This window comes from Meleagris gallopavo, chromosome 1 (assembly GCF_000146605.3).
Source record: "Meleagris gallopavo isolate NT-WF06-2002-E0010 breed Aviagen turkey brand Nicholas breeding stock chromosome 1, Turkey_5.1, whole genome shotgun sequence".
In the NCBI taxonomy this organism is placed as follows: Eukaryota; Metazoa; Chordata; class Aves; order Galliformes; family Phasianidae; genus Meleagris; species Meleagris gallopavo.
Genome location: NC_015011.2, coordinates 45,366,969 through 45,389,767, shown reverse-complemented (window position 1 = coordinate 45,389,767; position 22,799 = coordinate 45,366,969). Strand labels below are relative to the sequence as shown.

The 22,799-nt window shown below is 36.3% G+C and overlaps 1 protein-coding gene across 1 annotated transcript in view; it reads left to right on the top strand.

Annotated features, from left to right (window-relative positions):
• Positions 1–22,799, top strand: part of ANKS1B (ankyrin repeat and sterile alpha motif domain containing 1B) — a 407,884-nt gene that overhangs the window by 65,787 nt on the left and 319,298 nt on the right. Inside the window, exons 7-8 of the mRNA XM_031552160.1 lie at positions 5,719–5,829; positions 8,761–8,936. Of these exons, the coding sequence (XP_031408020.1) occupies positions 5,719–5,829; positions 8,761–8,936 (287 nt within the window). The remainder of the gene's footprint in view (positions 1–5,718; positions 5,830–8,760; positions 8,937–22,799) is intronic.

Sequence of the window (22,799 nt, the reverse complement as noted above, 5' to 3'; positions counted from 1 at the left end):
GAAAGAAAAAAAAAAAAAGATGATAGTTATACAGATGAGAAATGATGGGAACACCAAAAAGACACAGTAAGCTCTGCGTATAGGCAATATGGAAGGAGATGTAGTAGAAAGTTACTTCCTATCTCTTCTACTGATGGTGCTTAAGAAACTAACATAGTTTGTACATGTTACCCAATTATTCATAAGTGGAAAATACATAAGCAGCTGCTGAAATGGAAACAGAACCAGGACTCTATTTTCTCTCCCCTGCATACATAGCTGCAATGTTGTTATCACAGAGCTTTAGTCCACTCTCTCTCTCTCTCTCTCTCTTCCTGTCTTTCTGTGGACAAATAGATTTTCCATTCCCGTCAGTACAAGTCTGCAGCCTCACTGAAAGACTTTTCCAGTCAAAGATTTATTAGATATTTGTGGGAGGAAAAGAATTGGGATGTCAATTCCCCAGCACTTCCAACACCTTTATTTTTTTTCCTGGGTATTCATCAACTCCCTTTATAAAGTACTGTATAGCACTTTAATAAACTATGTTTGTTAATTAATTAATCCACTATTTACCACCTTCCTCACCTATCTCAGAATCATAGCTCCAGTGCTTGTCTTTTTATCATCCCTGAACATGTCTCCTTACGCGCCTACACCAGAATATCTAGATTTTTTTTTCTCTGGCATCATGTTAAAATTGAGTCATTCAGAATTCTGCTCTGAAATGCAGGAGACTAGAGCAGTCCAGCCTTGGTCTCAGCTCATGCCTGCTGCCTTACTAGATGTGCAGGCAGCAGTTAGCAGTTGGTTTCGTGTAACCACTGATGCTGTGAGTAGGAAGAAATCGGTCATGAAGCTTCTGGTTGGCTGGGGTTTGCTCCTTCTCAGGGGAACGGTTGGGGCACTTTGGGAGCTGCTTCTAGAGAGCTGAGATAGGATGTGGTGGAGCTAAGGTAGCTCAGTAAGGTGTCGGGAGTGCAGGGAGGCAAGCCTGAGGTATCCAGAGGATGTTGTGAGATGATGGCTGTGCAGGAGGGCACAGAGAAATTAGGCTGTTCTTCAGGGACACAGGCCGTGCTGGGGATGTGTGTCTGTGGGCCTGCTTTATTCACCTGATCTAGTTACTGGAGATTCTTCCATTTGAAAAGGTGAGTGTTCATATTTTTATGTTAGTCAGATTTGGCTTTTTTCCTTTTCTTTGAGAGGAAGTCACTCTAGGGAGGAACTCTAGGTGATTCTAACTCTTTGCTTTGCTTACATTGCCTATCAAAATAAAAGTCAAAGAAGCTTATACTAAGTAATTAACAATAATAATACAAAATAGAAGTAAAGGTCTAAGTTCTCTCTCTAAAAGCCAGAGCTTATAAATTAAGCAAAAATCCTGACCTCACTAAGGAATGAGAACATGGAGGAACTGAAATTAGAGCAGGTTGACCTGAGCCAAAGCTTTCACTGCCCCTGGATGTTCAGCAACAGCTCCAGCTCAGCTGGGGCATCTTCTGTTATGGCTGATATTCCTGGGGCTCCTCTGCAAGACAGATGTGTGTGTCTGCCTACATCTTAATGCCTTCCCTTCTGCTTGACTTTGGCCTAGCACACGTTACAGAAGTGAGGAACCCTTCTGGAACATTTTCAGATTTTCAAATTCTTTGGATTAATCCTCACTGAACTGTAATCTGCAGTTTGAGTCAACAGATGTAAAATACTCCATTCTTCCCAAAGCAGTTTGGTGAAGAGCCATCTCTGAAGTGCATGTATTAACATATGCTTCCCTCATTCTGTGCTAGTCATGTCCACTGTCTGTGAAATATGGAACAGGATGACACAGAGAGCTGGAGAAGCACTATGATTCTGACAGATTGCGTCCTGAGCAGACTTCACCCTCCCCTGTTGCAGAACTCTCTTCTCTATACTCTTTCAGACTACAACTGTGGAAACAGTTCTGGTCGTGAACTGATCTAATTGACTAAGCTTGTCTTTCTGTTTTGAGGAGAGTGATAGAATCCAGAGAAGTCTCTAAGCTACACTGTAATCAGAGCAGAGATAATAGTTAACAACTTCATCTTTTTCATTAAGTTTGGAAAGGCATGGAAGATGAGTTTCTAGCTAGCTGCAGGTGAATTTTGTTGTGGGTGAAAGCATCCACTGCTTTTGAGTAGTTTGTATTTGGCTCCTAAAATAGATAACTTGGTTTGTGTCTGTTCCTTTGATAAGTGTAAGTTCTCATTTACCTAGTCTATGAGCTTCTCACAACTGAATCCATCACTTTATTGTTTTTGCATATATACAGTAAAATTTTCAAGAGCATAAAGTTAACAGTACAAGTACCACAGAAGTCTGAAGCTGTAGGTGTTGCACTATGTATTTTACAAGGATAACACTTTCTGTTGGGCTGTTCTAAACCTCTCCAGCATATTGTGTGCTGAGCCTTTTTTAGAGGTTTCCCAAGACTTATATGGATATCAAAATGATACCAAGATTAATATTCCTCACAATCTTACCTGCACTTCCTTTCCTAATAGTTTAATTATTGATCCAATAATTTGAATGTTGCCACCTGGTAGAACTTTATTTTGTATTTGCTTTTGGACAGCTGCAGAATTATCCAGTATATATTTTCAAGCATGAATTCTTATTTTCCCTTTTCTGTTTCTTTTGATCTTGCTTTTCTTTCTCTTCCACCGCACACAATTACTCAACAAATATTATAGCTGGCAGAGCTAGAAAACATTCCAGAGTATTTTGTCTTGCTGCTGCTGCAAACATTTTACACTGTCTCCCACAGTATTCTGGAGAAGCTGGCAGCCCATGGCTTGGATAGGTAAACTCTGCTAGGTAAAGAGGCCTGGGCCAAGATAGTGGTGGTGAATGGTCACAAGTGATGTACCCCAGGGGTTGGTACTGGGGCCTGTCCTGTTCAGTATCTTTACTGATGACCTGAATGAGGGGATTGAGTGTACTCTCTGTAAGTCTGCAGATAACACCAAGATGGCTGGAAGCGTGGATCTGCCTGGGGGTAGGAAAGCACTACAGAGGGATCTGGGCAGGCTGGATAACTGGGCTGAGGCCAATGGGATGCAGTTCAACAAGACTAAGTGCTGGGTCCTGCACTTTGGCCGCAACAACCCCAGGCAACACTGCAGGCTTGGGGCAGAGTAGCTGAAAGACTGTGCAGAGGAAACAGACTTGGGGGTATTGGTTGACACATGACTGAATATGAGCCAGCAGCATGCCCAGGTGGCCAAGAAGGTCAATGGCATCCTGACTTGTATCAGAAATAGTGTTGCCAGCAGGAGCAGGGAAGTGGTCATCCCTCTGTACTAAGCACTGATGAGGCCACATCTTGAGTATCATGTTCAGTTTTGGGCCCCTCACTACAAGACATTGAGGCCCTGGATCATGTTCTGAGAAGGGCACAAAGCTGGTGAGGGGTCTGGAGAACAAGTGGTTGAAGGAACTGGGACTTTCTAGTATGGAGAAAAGGAGGCTTGGGGGCTACTTTATTGCGGTCTACAACTGCCTGAAGGAAGGTTGTGGTGGGATGGGGAGGTGGGTGTTGGCCTCTTCTCCCATGTAACTAGCAATAGGACAAGAGGGAAGGCCTCAAGAGCCAGAGCAGATTAAGGTTGGGCATTAGGTAAAATTATTCTCCAGGACAGTGGTCAGGCGCTGGAGAAGGCTGCCCAGGGGGATGGTGGAGTCACTGACCCTGGAGGTGTTCAAAAACATTTAGATGTTGTACTGAGGAACATGAATTACTGGAAAATAATGGTGAAGGATGGATGGTCGGACTGTATGACCTTGGAGGTTTTTCCCAACCTTGATGATTCTATGATTCTACGGTTTTCACATGGCCCCTTACTTAAAAATTATCTTTGCTTCTTTGCTTTAAGTATTAAACTAAAAAAAAAACCGCATGTTTTCATATGGAGAAATTTATGACAGCTTCTCCAACGGACCGTTGCAAACCATCTGACTTACTATATTACATTTTCAAATCATAATCTTAAGAAATAACAACCTGCAAAGCATTCTAAAACTACATGCTGTTCTCTGCCATTTCCAATTTCATTTTCTAAGATGTCGATTTCATCACAGTTTGTATTTGGGTTATCGGATTTGTTATTTAAAAAGAAATAAAACTAGCTAAACAAGTACATTGTAGACTGCAAAAAATCAAATCAGGAAGTTTTCAGTTCCCAGAAACACTTTACTTGTCCAATGTGATACTGATGAAAGTGGTTATTCACTGTTGTGCTTACTATCTGGATAAGAAACCTCAGGAAATCAAGAAAGTGAAGATGCAAAATAACTGCCTGAACTGGAAACCAGTCATTCTGCTGGAAAAACAAAACAAAAAAACACTATTACATAAACTAGTTTCTCACTAATAATTTAATATCTATTCTGCAATAATGTTCATTTATGTCTTAGAGGTCTTTTTTGAGCTAGGCTGTGTACTAATCCACGTGAAAATGTATATTTATACAAAATTAATAGCAAATTTGAAGTTTGTCTCATTCATCATTTCATGTCTGTTTTTATAAACATGCTCATGAAGTTGGTACAAAGGAAATTTTAAAAAATAAAAGAGAGAAAAATTTTAGAATGGACTTTTTTAGACTATTAATTATATCTAAATTTTTGAGAGTGCCTTTTTTCTCAAGTACTTAGTCTCTGTACTGCAAGCAGAATATTTTATCTTCTCAGTATCAATATTTCTACTTATTGCTAACTTGAATATCTTGACTTGAGCCCGGAAGATTAACTGTATCCCAGGCTGCATCAAAAGAGGGATGGCCAGCAGTGAGAGGAAAGTTATTGACCTCTTTACACTGCCCTTGCAAGGTCCCCTCTGGACTACTGCATCCAGGTCTCGGTCCCCCAGCACAAGAAGAATGCAGAGCTGTTGGATGAGGTCCAGAGGAGGGCCACTAATATGATCAGAGGTCTGGAGCACCTCCCTTTTGAAGAAAGTTTGAGGGAGCTGATCTTGTTCAGCTTGGAGAAGAGAAGGTTCTGGAGAGACCTCATTGTGGTCTTCCAGTACTTGAAGGGACTTTACATGCAAAAGGAAAACTGATATTTTACGCTGTCTGATACTGATAGGACAAAAGAGGATGGCTTTAAACTAAGAGAGGGGAGATTTAGGTTAGGTGTTAGAAAGAAATTTTTTACTCAGAGGGCAGTGAGGTGCTGGAACAGGTTGCTCAGAGAGGTTGTGGATGCCCCATCTCTGGTGACATTCAAGGGCGGGTTTGATGGGGCCCTGGGAGGCCTGATCTAATTTGTGGCAATCCTGCCCATTGCAGTGGGATGGAACTAGATGATCTTAAAGGTCCCCTACAACCTAAGCCATTCTATGATTCTTTGACTAAAATTTCTTAACAGATTTAAAACAAAAGAAAACTCTTTCAACAGTAATAATATAATGGAAAAGTAATATGGATATTTCAAAAGCAATATGGATATTTCAAAGAGATAGGAAAAATATAGTGATACAACTTATTACTCTTGCAGTTAGATTTCTGTAACAGTTTCAGTAGATTAGAGGAGGTAACTGGCCATTATAATGATTTACAATATTTTCAATAAATGCCTTGCGGCAGTGTTTATGAGTATTTACAAGATTTTAATATGAAAACTGGAAGAGGTTTCATAAAAAAAGGAAGTAGGAAATATACTTCAATCTTCTTCATTCTGGAGTTTATATGTATTTATATCTTTAAATTGCAGAATATATGGAAACAGGAAATGCAAGTGTTTCAGAGGAACGCCCACTGGAAGGTGCAGAACATCAGTCTTGCATTTTGTCTCCAGAAGTTCCTCCATCTCCAAAGGCTAAAAGTAAATACATGTACTCTGTGAATACAGAATTGTCTTTAAAAGTAAAGTTATACTATTAACATGTTTGTATGAAGATATGAAATGAAAAAGAGAGATAAAGAGAGATTGATATTGAAAAGCTTTTCTTCCATTATGAACTACCTATCTTGACTGCATACACTGTAATGTATACCATAAAAGAAAGTAAAGAACTATTCTCAAAAATGACAAGTCATATATTGGTTACAGTCTATTACATTGTTCGATCTTAAATATTTTTAATTCCAATAACATAATGCATTTCATAAGTAAAACAGAAGATTAATAAATATGCCAAAATACTCTGTAGATGTTCAAGATAGGAGAGAATTTATTTTGTTTCAGCCAGTGAGTACCTTTTCCGATTGTGTTACATTTGGCTCTTTGAAGGATCATTTGTGTATTGCTCTCCCATTCTTCCTGCAGATAAATATTTTAACATACCTTTCATGTACCATGACTGTCACAGTTATGTGTACATGCTTTGATCTTATGCTCTTACTTACATTTTTATGCACCCCAGTGTCATAAGAAGGACATTTCTTGAGCATGTTGTAATCCTGCTCTTCATGAAAACCATCCTAATTGTAAAACCAAACCTGATTACTGCCTTCTATAGTCATCCAAAGTATATATAATTAACTACTGGCAAATAACTGCCTGTCTTCTTTGTGTTTTTTTTGTTTTTGTTTTTGTTTTTGGTTTTTTGTGTTGGTTTTTTTTTTTTGTAGTCTCTTTTACTCCTTTACTAGGAGAGTTTAATTCATGAGAAAATTAAGCTTATTGCTGCAAACCAGATTATGATCTTCATGGTGACAGTAAACAAATACTCTCGTTCTAGTCATGTTTTCCATTGGGGTGCTTGACAGCCATGTAAAATATGAATATAAATAGTTCCTTTGAATTTAGTAAAATCATTCATGAAGTCAGCTTCCCTGTGCCATAGAAAAATCCATCATTAATTTACGTAGTAAATATTTTTAAAACACATTGTTCTTCTGCTTTCAAGATATAAGCACTATATACAAACATGCTACTTTTCTTTTCCTTGTCTGTTGTGTAATCTGATTTTAAAGGAAAGAAATTGTATGTGATTGTACTTCCCATCTGTCTGTCATTTTCTAATCTAATTTCAAATAATTTAAACCAAATTTGAAAGATGGATAGCTGTATCAGTTACCTAATTGTGACTGTCATGGAAATAGATAGCTAGGTAGAGGAGAGAGACGTTTCCTAGGCCTGCTCTGAAAGAAAGTTAAACAAAATTCATCTTTTATGTATTCTTTCTGGCAGCAATCAGATATCAGCCAGTTAGTGTATGCTTATAGACAGGTCAGTTATCACATTTGCAGTTCTTGTCTTACCACATACAACTAATTCTTGCCTAGCAAGAAATATTGAAGGACATATGTGGAAGAATATGAGATTTTTGTACTCAGAGAACATAAATCTGTAGGAAACAGTAGTCCTGTGTTTTCATTATAGTACTCTAGGATGTTTTTAAAATAGTTCTTAATATTCAAGTCTTTTACTTCCAATTTTTACTTGTGCTGGTATTAACCTGCAATAAATTCATTTTTTTTATTAGAAAGCTAAATATAAATAGAGCTAATTGCAACTTTGATTCAATTTCAAGTTTTGTGCAAACATTAACAAAATGTAGCAACTGTTTTTATTAAAACGTTTCTTATACTTAACTATTAAAAGGCAATTAGATGCTTTTAATTAACAGCTTATGTTCTTGGATCTAAAAATTGGAGTCACCGTTGTAATTTTAAAAAATATAATGAATCGTGTCTTTTATGTCTATCTAGCATAACAAATGATGAAAAAAAAGAAGAATGAAAAAAAAAAGAATGGCACAAAAAGAGCTCTAGACCAAACAGAAAGAATCTTACCTGGGGCTTCTTTAGTTACCTTTTTTTTTTCTTTTTTTCCCCCAAAGGATAGAGTGGAATGAAATTATCTCTGTATTTTATTGAGTAGGAGGGCTGTAGTTTCCAACAGTATGACTCTTGGAACCTAGTCAAGAGAAAAAGTCTCTTACTTTTTCAAGAATAAACTTGGCTTTCATTCACCTCTTCATTGCTATTATTAAAGGTAACTGTGTAACACATATGCAGTAGATTATCCCAACCTAACACAATTGTGATTCTAATACTTATTACTACTTCCTATCTTTCAAGTAGAGGCCCTCAGTTATTATAGCTACTAAAAGCCCATTGTCTTACTCTTTTGGTAAATTGATTAACTGAAGATAAAGGAGAATTCATGAAATACAATAAAGAATGCACTAAACATGGATTTCTGATAGGTTGATACAGGGAGGAATGTTTCAAACTTGTGGATTTTGCCCAACACATCCCCCCATGATTCCAAAAAATTGGACTCTGAAAAAGAGACCAAGGATTGTTTATAAAACATAGCTTTTTTGCAGGGACAGATGTTTATTCTCTGAAACTTAGTCCTAATCAATTTAGAGTTTATGGAGACTATGCAATGTCTTACTTGTTCAGACCAGCAAACATGAATCCCATGCAGTGTATGGAATGGTAGTTTTGTATGTCTGTAGAAACTTTTCTTTTCTGGTTAAATCTTATATTCTTGGAGAGCTGCTGGTTTTATTCAGTGTTGGAAAACAGAGAAAGGGTAAGTACATGTTGAATTTCATCCTAACTAAATACAAGCTATAAAGGAAAGGAAAAATAAGTAGATTACCTCGAGTGATTCCATCCTGGAATGAGATACCATTATTTTTGAGGGTAGAATTGTGTGTGAAGATCACTGTTTAGATGTTAAGGCATGGAATGTAAGAAATACTAACTAAAAATGTACATAACCTGCATTCCCTTTCTAATCATAAATGACCTCTAATATTCTAAGTATTGACTAACGGTGTGTCTGTTTTTAAAGGTGAAGCTGTGACTGGAGAATTATCAAAGCTCTTAGATGAAATCAAATTGTGCCAAGAAAAGGAATACTCTTTTGAAGATCTGTCTCATACAATATCAGACCATTTTCTGGACAATTTTAGTAAAATATCAGAGGAAGAACTTATGACCAGTGGAATCCAAACCAAGCTTAATGTAGTAAGTAAGATGAGATACAAAGAAAATATATTCAGTAATAGTTGTTCTATTTTGTACCAATGGATCCAAATTCAAGGGAATTGCTGCCCAATTATAGCTTTATCCCGCCGTCTAGGGCCATCAGGACAACATCTGCAATCAGTTTGATCTCCTTCTGGGGGTCTTCTAGAAAAAAAAGTGAAAGACATAATGATCTTAAGTAGTGCCAGAGTGGGCTTAGTTTGGGTATTAGGATAAATTTCTTCATGGAGAGGGTGGTTTAGCATTGGGATGAGCTGCCCAGTTAATTGGTGCCATCTCCTTCCCTGAAGTATTTAAGAGAAGTGTGGATGTGGCACTAAAGGACTTGGTTTAGGAATGGGACTTTGCTAGGTCATGCTGATGGTTGGACTTGATGATCTCGAAGGTTTTTTCCAACCTAGATGATTTAGGATTCCATATGTGCTTTATTTACATCACATTCAAGAAAGAAATAGTGCAAGAGTGTGATATGTCTAATAATATGACAGTAAAAAAAGAGGATGCACTCATTACAGACTTAGAATTTAGTGTTCCTCTAATTTTATAAAGATATTGCCTCCTAGAACTAAGAAAAGCTTTTGATGGCTATCACTATAAATGTGATCAAAAGTTCAGGCTAAATTTACTTTTGAGTTTAGGGAGTGCAAAGAGGGAGTTTTTGAGAAATGCACTGAAATTGATAATACTCTGAACTATATCTGAGACTAAATGCTTGCAGAATTTGATTAGAATTACCCCTCAAATAAGAAGCTAAACATCTTCAGTTACAATTCCTACAAATTTTATTACCATATAGCTTTCCTAGCAGTTAATGATATGAAAGATTATCTAATACTGAAAATTGTTGTGGTTGTGGCACTTCAGTGATTTCTACCTACAGTTGAAAATATAACTTCATTAATATTATTCCTGTAAATAAAGTGCTGTAGGATTCTTTTTTTTTTTTTCATTACAGGGTAAAAAAGCACTTTTATTATTTTTTTTCCTTTTAATTTAATTCTTTTCCTCACTAAGTAAAATAAATAGGATTGCTCATGAAGTAATACACACAACAGAAGTAAAATGTTAAATGCTAAATTTCATTTTCTTTCTTCATAAAATAAGAACGATTATGCTCTAATATGTGGTGAGAAGCATAACAAGTTAAGACATTTTACGTGCTAGAGAATTCCTTACCATATATGGAGACAGAATTAGGTTTACAGGAATGATTAGCTGCCCCAAAATGCAGTAGCTACTTTTCTAAAGCCCTTTTATGTTTGAGCAATTAGATACATAATCCATATTGAAGTCAGTCTAAACAAGGTACTGGAGTCATTTAAGCATTTCTATATGTCTTTCAAGTGTCCCTCTGTATTTAGATGCTAACTGCTATTTAAGTCTGCTCTGTTGCTGTTTTGCAGAAATTGTAACTCATATAATTCTATCTATTCAAACTGAAATTTTTACACACCTAAATGAAATAGAATGTGAATATTCAACCAGTAAATCTGTAATTTATCTATAGCAGGTAAATTAGACAAATACATTTGCTGACATTTCATGTGATTATTTATTCAACCCAACGTGAAAGCAAATATTTGAAAATGGGAACCGACTAAAGTATGTCATCACTCTTTCCCACTAGTGCAACAGGTTTTTCTTTCAATGAAAACTAGAATCAAGGTGATGTACACACTTTTATCATCAAGTCACCATTCTTAGCAGAGCATGTTTTTCCTTTGAGTGGACCCAACTGCACAGGCCTATGCATGGAAATGTATTGTGATGTAAGATTTTGCTGTTTCATCTAAAAAGATCTTCATTATAAAAAAGTATTTTACTGTTACTAAGTCCGTTCAGTTTCTGTCTGTCTTCTTTGTAGCCAAAATTCTCAGTTTTGAAATATGGTCTTTTATTTTGGGGGAAGTGCTGCTTTTTAGATTAAGACCCATAGGCTCAGTAAGGAGCCATCCAGGCAGAAACAAGGTGTTAGAAGAGTGAATGATGATGACTGAAGAAACCTACATGACTATTTCTGTATAAGGACATGAATATACAGAGAGGAAGAAATAGGCGGAAAGAAACATGGATACAGAGGCAGAAATGGATTTTGGGATAAATATGAGAGAGATTCTTACAACTTTTTTTCTGTCTTGAGTTTTCTTCTTGCTGGGAAGCTTCTGTAAATAATCTAGAGAGTAAGTGGGTTATCCTCTATTATCTCTATAATAAGAGATAATAGAGAGAACATAGGAAAATTGAATAGGGAAATTGAAGGGCAGGATCTTGCAAATTGGATTATTTGAACCTCTGGGAGGAGTTCTCCTCTATTATCTCTACTAGGAAAAGGATTTGGGGGTGCAGGAGAAGTATTTGGAGGTGTAGAAGAAAGATTTGGGACTACAGGAGAAGGATTTAGGAATGTCGGTTGATGAAAGACTCAACATGAGCTGGCATGTGCACTTGCAGCCCAGAATACCAACCATACGCTAAGTTGCATCAAGACAAACCTGACCAGCAGGTCGAGGGAGGTAATTCTGCTCCTCTACTCTGCTCTCATGAGATCCCATCTAGAGTTCTGTGTCACTTCTGTGGCCCCAACACAAAAAGGACATTGAGTTGTTGGACCAAGTCCAGAGACGTCCCACAAAGATGATCAGAGAGCTGGAGCACTTCCCCTGCAGGCGCAGGCTGTCAGAGCTTGGGTTCTTCAACCTGGGGAAGAGAAGGCTCTGGCAGACCGTTATAGCAGCCTTCTAGTACATGAAGGGGGCTTACAGGAAATCTGGAAGCAGACTTTTTATAAGGGCATGTAGTGACAGGCCAAGAGGAAATGGCTTTAAACCAGAAGAGATAGATTTAAACTAGATAATAGGAAGAAATTCTTTACTGTGAGGGTGGTGACACACTGGAACAGACTGCCGAGGGAGGTTGTGAATGCCCCTTCCCTGGAAGCATTCAAGGCCAGGCTGGATGGGGCTTTGAGCAACTTGGTCTAGAGGGAGGTATCTCTGCCTATAGCATGGGAGCTGGAAGTAGATGATCTTAATGGTTCCTTCCAACCCAAACCATTCCATGGCTCTATGTCTGTATCTATTTAACTTGCTGCTGCATACTCCAGCATTCTTTGGAAGTAGTCACAGCACAGTAGCACTGGAGGAGCACAGACTCCTCCTGCCTGCAGGACTGTGTGTGTTGTTCTTCTCTTTACCAGTTCCAGCACAGGTGTAAGAATTGCACCAGGTGAACCTCTGCAAATGAGCACTTGCTTCAGATTGCAATCAGCAACTCTTCCCCTCTCTTCCCCTGAGGTGTTGTTGATTGTGGCAATGTTAGCTCTGAGCAAGTGCAGAAGTCAGATCTCCACTGGTAATATTTTAGGTGATATTTCCTGGACAAATGTTGGTTCTAAAGATGATGACTGATGCATACTTTTGAACTGCTATAGTCCAGTATTCTATTCTGAACCTCTGCAAAATCCAAGCCATGAGACTTTGTGACCTTTGGGAGATTCTTCAAAGGAACTGGCTGCTAGGAGACGTTTTTCTTCCTGTCTTTCCATCATGCTATTTTTCAGAGAAATAGGAGGGATTGTGGGTCAAGATCTGATCAGTTGGATCAAGGAAGCACCTCCTGAGACTACCCTATCATGGACACAGTAAGGAGAAAGCATCTGGAAGCAGAGTGCATTTGTTAGCTTTTATAAACAGCTGATAATTTTGAAGAGGGCTAAATCTTCTTTGGGACTGAAGATTTAGATTGATACAGAACTTAAGAAAGGAATGTTTGTCTATTTAGTATTCACAGCTTGGAATTCTGTCCTGAATCAGTGTTGACCTCTGATATTTCAAAGAGCAAAAGTCTTTGTTTTGCATAATAGTAGTAGTGATGCAGTCCGCTTTTTAATGCGGTAACTAGACTATAAAAAGTTTCATCTGGAAAGTGAAAAGTGCAGTTCATTTCTCTCTATGGCATAAGAGTGAGTTTTAACATCACATTTGTAGTCTCCCATATGATTCCCTCCAGGATTCTTTGTGTATTTTACAGCCACTGGAAAAATACCGATGCGGTCCTGAGTGGCTTGTGACTTCTTGTCCACTAGTAAATTCTATTCCTTTTTTGACCTTAGATGTTTTGCATTGTTTCTTGCTCAGTGATACAGCATCTACAGAATGCTACATTTTCTTTTGAAGAAGTTGTGGGTTAGGACTTTTTTAGGTTAAGAACAGAATTAAATCCAGTTGTCTGTTTGCTGAGTAGTTCGACAATTAATCATCTAGCCACTCAGCAAGTTTTTCTGGTATGTTTGGACTAGAGGACTTAAGTCTTCAGGACAACCTTTTCAACAAATTTTGCATGGAAAACATACATGTTTTATTACTTTATATGCCTCTGTTGACCTGATGTCTGACTTGTGACATAAGGCATTTAACAGTACGAGAGGTTAATGTTTTTACAGAATCTTAAAGTAGAATTTGCACATCTCTCAGGTCAAGTGAAACTGAAAAGGAGCTTCCTAGAGGAAAAAGAATGGTTTAGTTTCCTTTCTGTTGACTTAACTTTCCCCAGGTCATAGGAAAATTGAATAGAAAAATTGAATAGAAAAATTGAAGGGCAGAATCTTGCAAATTAGATTAATTGAACCTTTGGGAGGAAGAATATAATGGAGCAGGAAGTGAAAGTAAGGAGAATACTAAATACCATGACATAAATTTAAATAGGAACAAAATTCCACTCCAGAAGTTGGAAAGGAAACTGGATAAAATTTAGGATTCTAGAACAGTGTGTGGACTGTTAGCTTCCTGAATGAGAACAGAAGGTAAATACTTTGAACACTTGTTTGATGAGTAGCACAAAGTCAGGTGTGAATATGTTAACTTGATGATTTACTTAAGAGCTCATTATAAATAATGAACTAAAGAAAGTTAAAGCCACGCCAGAAAATTCATTATTTTCTGTGCTTGATATTGCAAATTTGGCTTTGTTTCAACACATGTATGATGTGCTCTCATGTAAAATATTTCATATAATTTTAAAATTAAGCTGTCTTAATTATGATTGCTTGCAAATTAGTTTTAGAGTAGCATATAGTACTTTCAGTTTTAAAAAAATATAACTTTAGAAGTGTTTATTTTCCAATAGATGGCAGTCTGGCTCAGTAATTTCAAGAACAAAAGCAGCCATGTTACACAAGAGTTTCAACTTTTTTTCTTTGCTTTCTTAAAATCGTGCATTTTTAAGACAGTTTATAGTTTAAATTACTTTTAAGCATCTGTAATTCTTGTAAGTGGAAAATTATCAAACATCATGGCATACATTTAAGGCACAAACTAAAATCTCAGGGCTAAATTTAGAGATGCTTTATTACATAGGGGTTACATGTCAAGTGTCTATTCAAAGGATCTGTGTGAATTCAAAAGCAAGTAAGAAAATGTAAATGGGTATAGCTTGCAAACAAAAGATCTGCAAGAATAAAGTGCCAGGAAAACAAACACTAGAATGTTTAAGTGTATGTTGGGAGGAATGTTACAGAGCTCCTGCTGGTAAATTGTTTTAATTTAAATTCCTCAGCTACCCATTCCTTGTCGAGTTTGAGGTGTAAGTATTTGTGTGAGAACATATTGTTCTAAGTGTATTACTAAAAACAGAAATATGCCATATTTATTGCAGTGTACTTTCCGGTGTTTCTTAATTTAAAAACATTCTGAAAGGAGAGAGAATGGCTTGTGTGTGTGTGTCCACATAAGAAAGGTTTCTATTGAATGCTACTTTTTATTTGTTTTTGCAAAACAAAAAACAGAATATTAAGACCGTTTACACTATCCTATGTCTGTAAGTGTATATATATGTATACTTCTATATGGAAGATGTATGTAATAGATACAATACATCTCAGTCTTTTCCTTTCATAAATTAGGTGTGCTAATTTAATGAACATTCTTAAAAATTGACTCTTAGAAGACGTTTATCTTGTTCTCTGTTCAGAAGGTTATTGCATATTTCTAATTCTCAATTAAGAATGCATTTGGAAGGTGGTGTGTTCTTTACAGTGTGAGAATAAACAAATATTTTTCACATTTGGAGTTGAGAAAAAAAATTTGAAACTAAAATTAAACTTAAATAATAAAATTCTGCTAGATACACTTAATAAAAATGAAACTCCAAATGAAAATATTTTCTTCAGTCATTTCAATCTTGGGTAGATGGTATTTACTTGCAATGTTTGCTTTTACAGTTATGCTATCATGTTCAGAAGTAGAATACATAATCTACATTATAGATTTCCAACTGCAAATGCAGTATCTTGCTGTCTTCAGATTGTGAGTTTAGATTAAAGGACGTATAGTTCCAGAAAGTGTTTTTCTAGTGTTCTTCTTAATAAACTGGAATAAATACTGAGAAACTTGTGGTATGAGATGCCCTCATTTTTTTGCTTTCAGAATAAAACTGAAAGTCATATAGGATTATTGGGATACACTACAGAGAGATTTCTCAGAAGAGGTAGCAGTATATCTGGTTACATTTCACGTGGTTATATAATAGATAACAAAGGCTTGCAGAAGTAATATAAATTGAAGCATGGAGAAAGGTTCTGTAGTTTCAAGAAAAAAGATTTGGATTTCATCACAATATAACTGTCAATTTTTCCTTAATTCTGTCATTTAAAAGGGGCATTTAATACTTACGTACTTTATGAGAGAATGAGAAAAATATCTTTTAAAACATGTCATATTAACATTGTTGAAAACAGTGATGGTATGTATTCAAAGGAAAGATTTACTTTTAATTCTCATGTCAGAAAATCAAGGTGAATGTATATAGAGGCAATATGATTTATTTTTGAATGTTTGGGATATTTGAAATGATAGAATTGTGTGTTATGGAAGAAGATTGTTAGAAATTAATATACAAGAGGTGAATAAAATTTGTGTGGTCAGTTATAAATTTTATGTAATGCAAAGAAAAATAATTCTTCTAAGAAGCACATGTCCCAAAAATTGGAATATTTTTTTATTTTGCAAAGTAATAATCACTGGAATTTGTTGAAGATAATGAGAAAAACAATTTACATTATTCAAGCATTTGATAATATTGATTTATTTTTTTTAATGCAACTTTTAAACAAATATTGTCTAGTTTGAAATATTATAGTGGAAAAGAGCGATCAAATATTCTGGAATAAAATAATTACTCTCTTAGATCAAAAGTGGAATCCTTTGATTGTATTATAAATTGCCCAGAGGCATTACAGGGAGAGTGAGACAAAATTCCACATGAGGAAAATGAGCAATAAGTATGTATAATGTCTGACTGATGTGGATATATTAAAAATGCATTCAAGAACAATTAGCTCAGCTTTTTTATTACTGAATAGTAAAATAATCAGGGCTGATTTGTTGAGAGTCCATTGTAAGAATCAGGTATATTTTAAATTATATAACATAGGAAAAAATAGATAACACACCTTAGTGATATTTATTTTTGTCGTTTGTATGTATGAGGTTAGAAAAAGGGAATCATACCGAGAGCCAATGTTTGGAATACTTTCACTCTATTTAATTCCCCTTTTATATCATAGATAATTATTATATTGCTGAATTACGACATTGCAAGAATTTTGAATGGTCAATCCTTGGCTCTTACCTCTAGTTCAGTTACAAACTTCTTTTTACAGGCTAATTCTAGCTATTATTTCAATTGGACATAAAGGCCCTCTACTTATGTCTTGCAGGAAATATAAACTCTACATTTTAAGATTCCCTTGTTACAAAAGTCTACCCACTCTCTGAAGATAAGGTTATATAATTTTATAAATTGTTTTTAAAAGCTACCACCCAACACAAAACCATCTGTTAGTCCTAGTTCCTAATGCATATGGTGGTATTTCCCACTGAGAAGAACTGTTTTTACTGTGATTTATTTCATTAGACATTTATAATCTTACATCCACACCAATCATCTACGGTTTGTTTTCAAGTATGATACCATGTTATGAAGTATTTTCCAAAATGGCTTTGCAATTCTATGTAAACAGGAGATAGATGTTACAAAGAAGAGAAAAACACATTGACTTCATGCAAATTTTTGCCCGTTCTTTTTTAAGCAGTTTACCCAGCACAGGGAAGTTCAAACAATTCTTTGGTATTTTTTCCTAAACTATGTTCTGCAGTTATTAAAAGAACTACTGTAGGGTTATTTTCTCTATCTGTAAATTACTCTTTGCTTTAGAACAGCATCATAAAGATTTCTGTGTTGGAGGGAGCCTAACTGTAACCGAGTGGAACTCTACATAGAATAATCTGCCTGATGGCATGCTTCCCAGCCATCTAAATTAGCCTGCAGCTCCCTACTGCTGTGATTTCTGGTACAAGTATTGCTAGACAATCCTCCAGTGTGCTGCGCAGACATACCCTGTGAGATAGTCAGCACTTATTTGAGAGTGTAAAATGCCGAAATATGACAGTGCTTAGTATGATTTAAACTACATAGAGTTGACTATAACAAGGGGGAAGGGTGCTTCCCAAGCCACCAGTTCATCTGATCTGCATTAAAAAGCACGACTTCATTTCTGCTATAATGGTTTTCTGGACTATTTAGTTTGTCTCTCCAATTATGTGTGTGGGGCAAATTCCTTGACTATCAGATACTTGCAGGAAAACAGCTTACAGGCAAATGTAACATTCTGAATGCTGTTAGGTGTTTAGCTTGCATTGGTGAATCCTAAATGTGTCTAATCCTTTTGGTCCAATCTGCCACATTGTTTACCTTGATAACCAATGTATGATTATATTTTGCAGAACATGCTGTATCTGTTGGCATTTTATTTCCTGAATACATGCTTGCATTTATTCTTCTATGGCAAAATCTGACAGAGTAGTAAAGAAAAAATAGTTGGTGCACACTCTCCATAACTTGCAATAACGCAGGCTTGATTTTTCTTAAAGCTATCCTTGTGCTGGATGAGTAATCCTAACACTTGCAAGTTTATTTTGTATGTAAATCTTGCCATGCTACTAACCACCTCACTTGCCCTGTTGTGGACTCTTTCATCCTAGCTAAATCTCTTTTATACAAGGATCGCAGATATGGCTGTAGCATTCTTTGTTTGTTTGTTTGTTTGTTTGTTTTCCATATAAAATCATTAGAACTTAAGCTTTTCTGATCAAAGAGCTTGTTTGTCTTCATGGATATAAAGCTGTATGTAAATTTTGGATGTTCAGCAAATGGCTTGTAGTATTTTATCTACTTGAGAATCCTGTTGGACAGCTATGTTTTATTAAATTAACCACAGCAGATCTTTGTGCTTTTTTTTCATGAAGGCTATTTTAGTTCAGAGACTGCCAGACATTATACTGAGCACATATATAGTTTGTCATTATACTCAACCAAATACCAAAGAAATCTACAATCTAAGCAGGAATACTCAGAATCTGAAGAGTCTATTGGAACTGATCATGAGACCATCTTATCAATATGAAATATATAATTAGGTAGTGGATAATTAGGTATCTTTGTGTATGTGTTATTCAGTGCTTAAGTGAGCATTCTTGCCTTACTTACTTGTGCCATTTTCATTCCTTACCTTTCCTGAGCTGCCTGTGCCATTGTGCACATTGTTGCCAGGTTTACATAGCAGAACACTTTTCTTCCATACTCTCGTGTCTGCTGTCCTGTGAGTATGCAGTACTGTGCAACATCGTGTGTGTTCTTAAGCTGTAGTTTTCAGCTTCGGTGGGGATCGAAGAACGTGAGAGAGATTGTGAAATTTTCATCCAGAAAGGTGATTTTGCGATATTAACTTCAACTCTCTCTGTCATAATATTAAAAAACCAAATCATCAACAAGACTGATGAACTTTGCTGTTAGTAGCATAACAATCATCAGCAATTGTTCCTTCAAGCCTTGACTTTCCCTAGAGACCTCCAAAAGATCTGTAGTGGACTCCTAATTGCATTTCCCATGGGTTTTTTCTCTCCTCCGATTTTTCTCTGTTATTCCAGCTGAAATGACCTTTGAAACTTCTCTCTCACAAGAGAACAAAAAGTTATTTTCATCATGATTTTCTTAAAATTCATTTTCTTTTTATTTGATCATAGTATTACTAGTAGGAATGCTGAATCTCCAAAGGTAGGATTCAGCTGCATAAACGTTAATTATCTCAGTTCTCCGTAGACAGACAAGGTTTCTTTTGCCTAGGTTAAAATGGGCACCATCATTACTTCTGGAGCAGTGATTAAGGTTCTGCAGCTACCAAGCAGCGTCTAGAATAGTATTGGGTGCTTGTGATTTGCAGCTGAATCCTTCAAGTCAGTTGCATAAACATAGACAATTAGTGGTGTTCTGATCAGCAGCTGAGATGTCCTCATGGTGCTCAACTTTGAAAATTGTTCTGAAAGAATGTTCTGGAATCACAGTTTGAGATTAGGCAAAGTGCACAATGACAGGCACTGGACTTTGATGTAGAAGCAACTTAATCAAGAAACAAATGCTCATCCTGTAGTGATCCATTTGGTTTGTCACATTTAAGCAAAATATTTGTAACAATGTACGATATTGATAAAGAATGTGAGAGAGATCTCTAGCATTTAATTACATTTAGCTTTTAGTTTCTAAAAACATATTTATTCTCTTTGAAAAAGTAGTTTTGATGGTTTGTAAAAAGTGTGAGCCTGAATATATGGGAAATTTATTTTTTGCTGTCATATGTAGACGTTTACCCTACGGAAAGGTTAGCTAATAAGGAAAGAAGGAGAAAGCAAGCTTTCAAATGAACTCATTTCTGAATTATGATCTTAAGCAACAGGTAAATAACTTCAGAACATTTTAGCATTTTATTATTATTATTATTAATTTTTTTTTTGCATGTTACAGAAATACTTCTGTAACATTTCTAGAACACTCTCTGTTTTGTTAGGAGGTATCAGCGCAGGTACGCTTGTATGTTTTAATACATAGCAACATTAGTTCTACCTACACAAAAGATACAAATGGTAGGAAAAATATGATAGAATTCTTAAATACCTTTTATAGATACCTGAAATCAACATTGATTTCACGTCTACCCCGTTAGTATAAGAATAAAATTAAGCTCATAACTATTGCTAGTAATATATATATATATATATATATATATATAAAAGTCTGATGATTAGCATCTGATAGGTGGTGCTTGAGAAAAGTGAGTACCGTGTGACTATGTCTTTCATCTGTTTCTGTTGTGAGGAGAATGGTATAAAGAGAACTTTTGTCCTGATGGCATAAACAAAATATGGAGCCTATTAATCCATTAGAGTTATGTGAGTTCTTACAGGATCCATTAAGGAGTGGAGATAAATGCAAAAGTATGGTTTCACTTTATCATATTCTATCATTCTTTAGAAGTTGAATAAGTAGGTACTTTCTTAGCAGCACTCTCAGTTCCCTTTGTTTGCTTTTTCTCAGTAAGAGGGAGCAGTATACAAGCAATCTTAATGGTAAATATTCTACCATATTTCAGATGGCAAAATTACCTCCTGCGAACAATCCAGGAGACTCCTGAAGTCTGTTGAGGACAACTTCCTGTGCAAGGTATTGGACAGACCACCCAGAGTTGAAGCATGGACCTGGTGGTCACCAGTGCAGGGAGGATCATTGAAGAGGTTAAGAGTGGAGGCAGTCTGGGTTATAGCAACCATACCCTGGTTGAGTTTGTGTTCTCAAGGAATATGGGTCCAGGGTTACTTGACCATATACACACTTGTTTTTACATTGCTTTCTCTAATTTTTCAAAGGGATGTAATGATTAATGCCATTTTTGATCATCTATTTTCCTTTCTCTTAGTGTCTATCATTCCTAAACTTATTATGTCTCAGTTTAGTGCCATGCGTGAAAATCTCAGAAGATGCTCTTCAGTTTTATTTGCTTCAGTATTTATTTGAGATTGAGCAGTTTCTTTTAATGCTGGTTATCATTTCTGTTAATGTTGGTGCTCTGCTCGGTATCTCTAGAATATAAACTATTACAGTCTGCAAAGAAGCATCCTCAGCACTGCCTGTCAACTTTAAACAAAACACATATTAAAATGTAATAATTTTTGTTCCTATGCAGATATTTTTTTAATTATTAATAGTTGATTTCTCATAGCTGTTAGCATATTTACCTCTCTGCCCTTCGCTCTGTCCATAATGGTGTTTCTTTTAAGGAATCTCAGTAATTTTACCTGATCACTGCCTTAGCCGTAGCTACTTCATAAGAAGTAGTGTTGCAAAGGAATTATAAGTGAAGGCATGTTACTGACTTCATTTGTATTTTACAGAACTTTTAAGACACTACATGATATCTGGCTGAAGAAAGGATTAAGTATTAGCTCTTAAGCTACCCAGGAATATATCTGGAAAATGAACTAAAGGTGTACATGTATTAGGGTAGATCTCTACATACTATGTTGACTCTACTACACACAAAAAGAGCAGTACAGATGAGCTAGCACAGGAAAAGCAACAACTCTCTTAAATCTTCTGGTAGTCTTTGTTTTTGAGATAATGACATGATAATGAAGTCATTATTTTAATTATGTAAGACAGGAAGACGCAACAGTTGGTGTTTTTTTCTATCCATACCAAAACAGTTGCCTTTCTATTGAAGATGATTTTAAATTCTGTTTACACATGCTATTTGAGTGATAAAAGACCAGGAATGGGAGAGGATTTGGCTGGATCTCATGTAGGTCACACTTCACTGAGAATTCAGCATCTCTTATGAGAAGTGTGTGTATGTTTAATCCTTTTTCTTTTTTTTTTCTTCCCCTAATATCTGTAGAAAAATCTGAGCATTTGCACATTTTACTCTTTGACTGATCTTCTGCAGTTAGGCCTTTCACTTCCATAACACACTGACTTTACTGTCAAGAGATTCATCCTATTGTCACTTATTTCAGTGCATTGTTTTTGTGTTGTATTTAATATTTTAGATAATGTGACAAACTGCTTGCAGTTTGTTACTGATGGATCTGGAGATGATCTTGTGCAAGTGCTCTTTAAGGTCTTTTTGATTATCTACTGATAACCAGTACTCATGACTGAGTGCTGTCTATAGTATCCCTTTAGAATGGCTTTGTCTCTTGTATCCTTCATTAAGCCAACAGCATCTTAATGCAATAATAACTTCATTTTCAGTAACACATTTTTACTGAGAATATATATGTGAGATAAAAAACTGTGTACTGGAGGAGTAATAAAGTGGTGACTTCTGCCTACTCAGTTACCACCTGATTTTTCCCCTACTTTAATTTCTGTTCCTTCTGGTCTATTTCATGACAAATAATATATTTTCTATAAGTTTCATCATTCTGCCACCCACTTATCCACCCTCTCTTTCACAACTTTTAAAAAGGAAAAATACATGTTTTATGGCTGATTTGCTTTGCAATTACATTGCACTCAGTTTTTCAAACATTATATGATAACATTCAGATAGTACAGGGATGTTGGATATGAGATGCCGCTGTAGTTTGGAGAAGCTGGCTGCCCATGGTCTGAATGGGTGTACGTTTCACTGGGTGAAGCACTGGCTGGATGGCTAGGCCCAAAGAGTCGTGGTAAATGGAGTTGGATCTAGTTGGCAGCCGGTCACGAGCGTTGTCCACCAAGGCTCAGTACTGGGGCCGCTTCTGTTTAACATCTTCATTGATGATCTTGATGAGGGAATTGAGTGCACTCTCAGTAAGTTAGCAGATGACACCAAGCTGGGAGGGAGTGTTGATCTTCCAGAGGGGAGAAGGGCACTGCAGAGGGACCTGGACAGACTGGATCGATGGGCCAAGGTTAACAGCATGAGTTTCAATAGGGCCAAGCGTCGGGTCCTGCGTTTTGGTCACAACA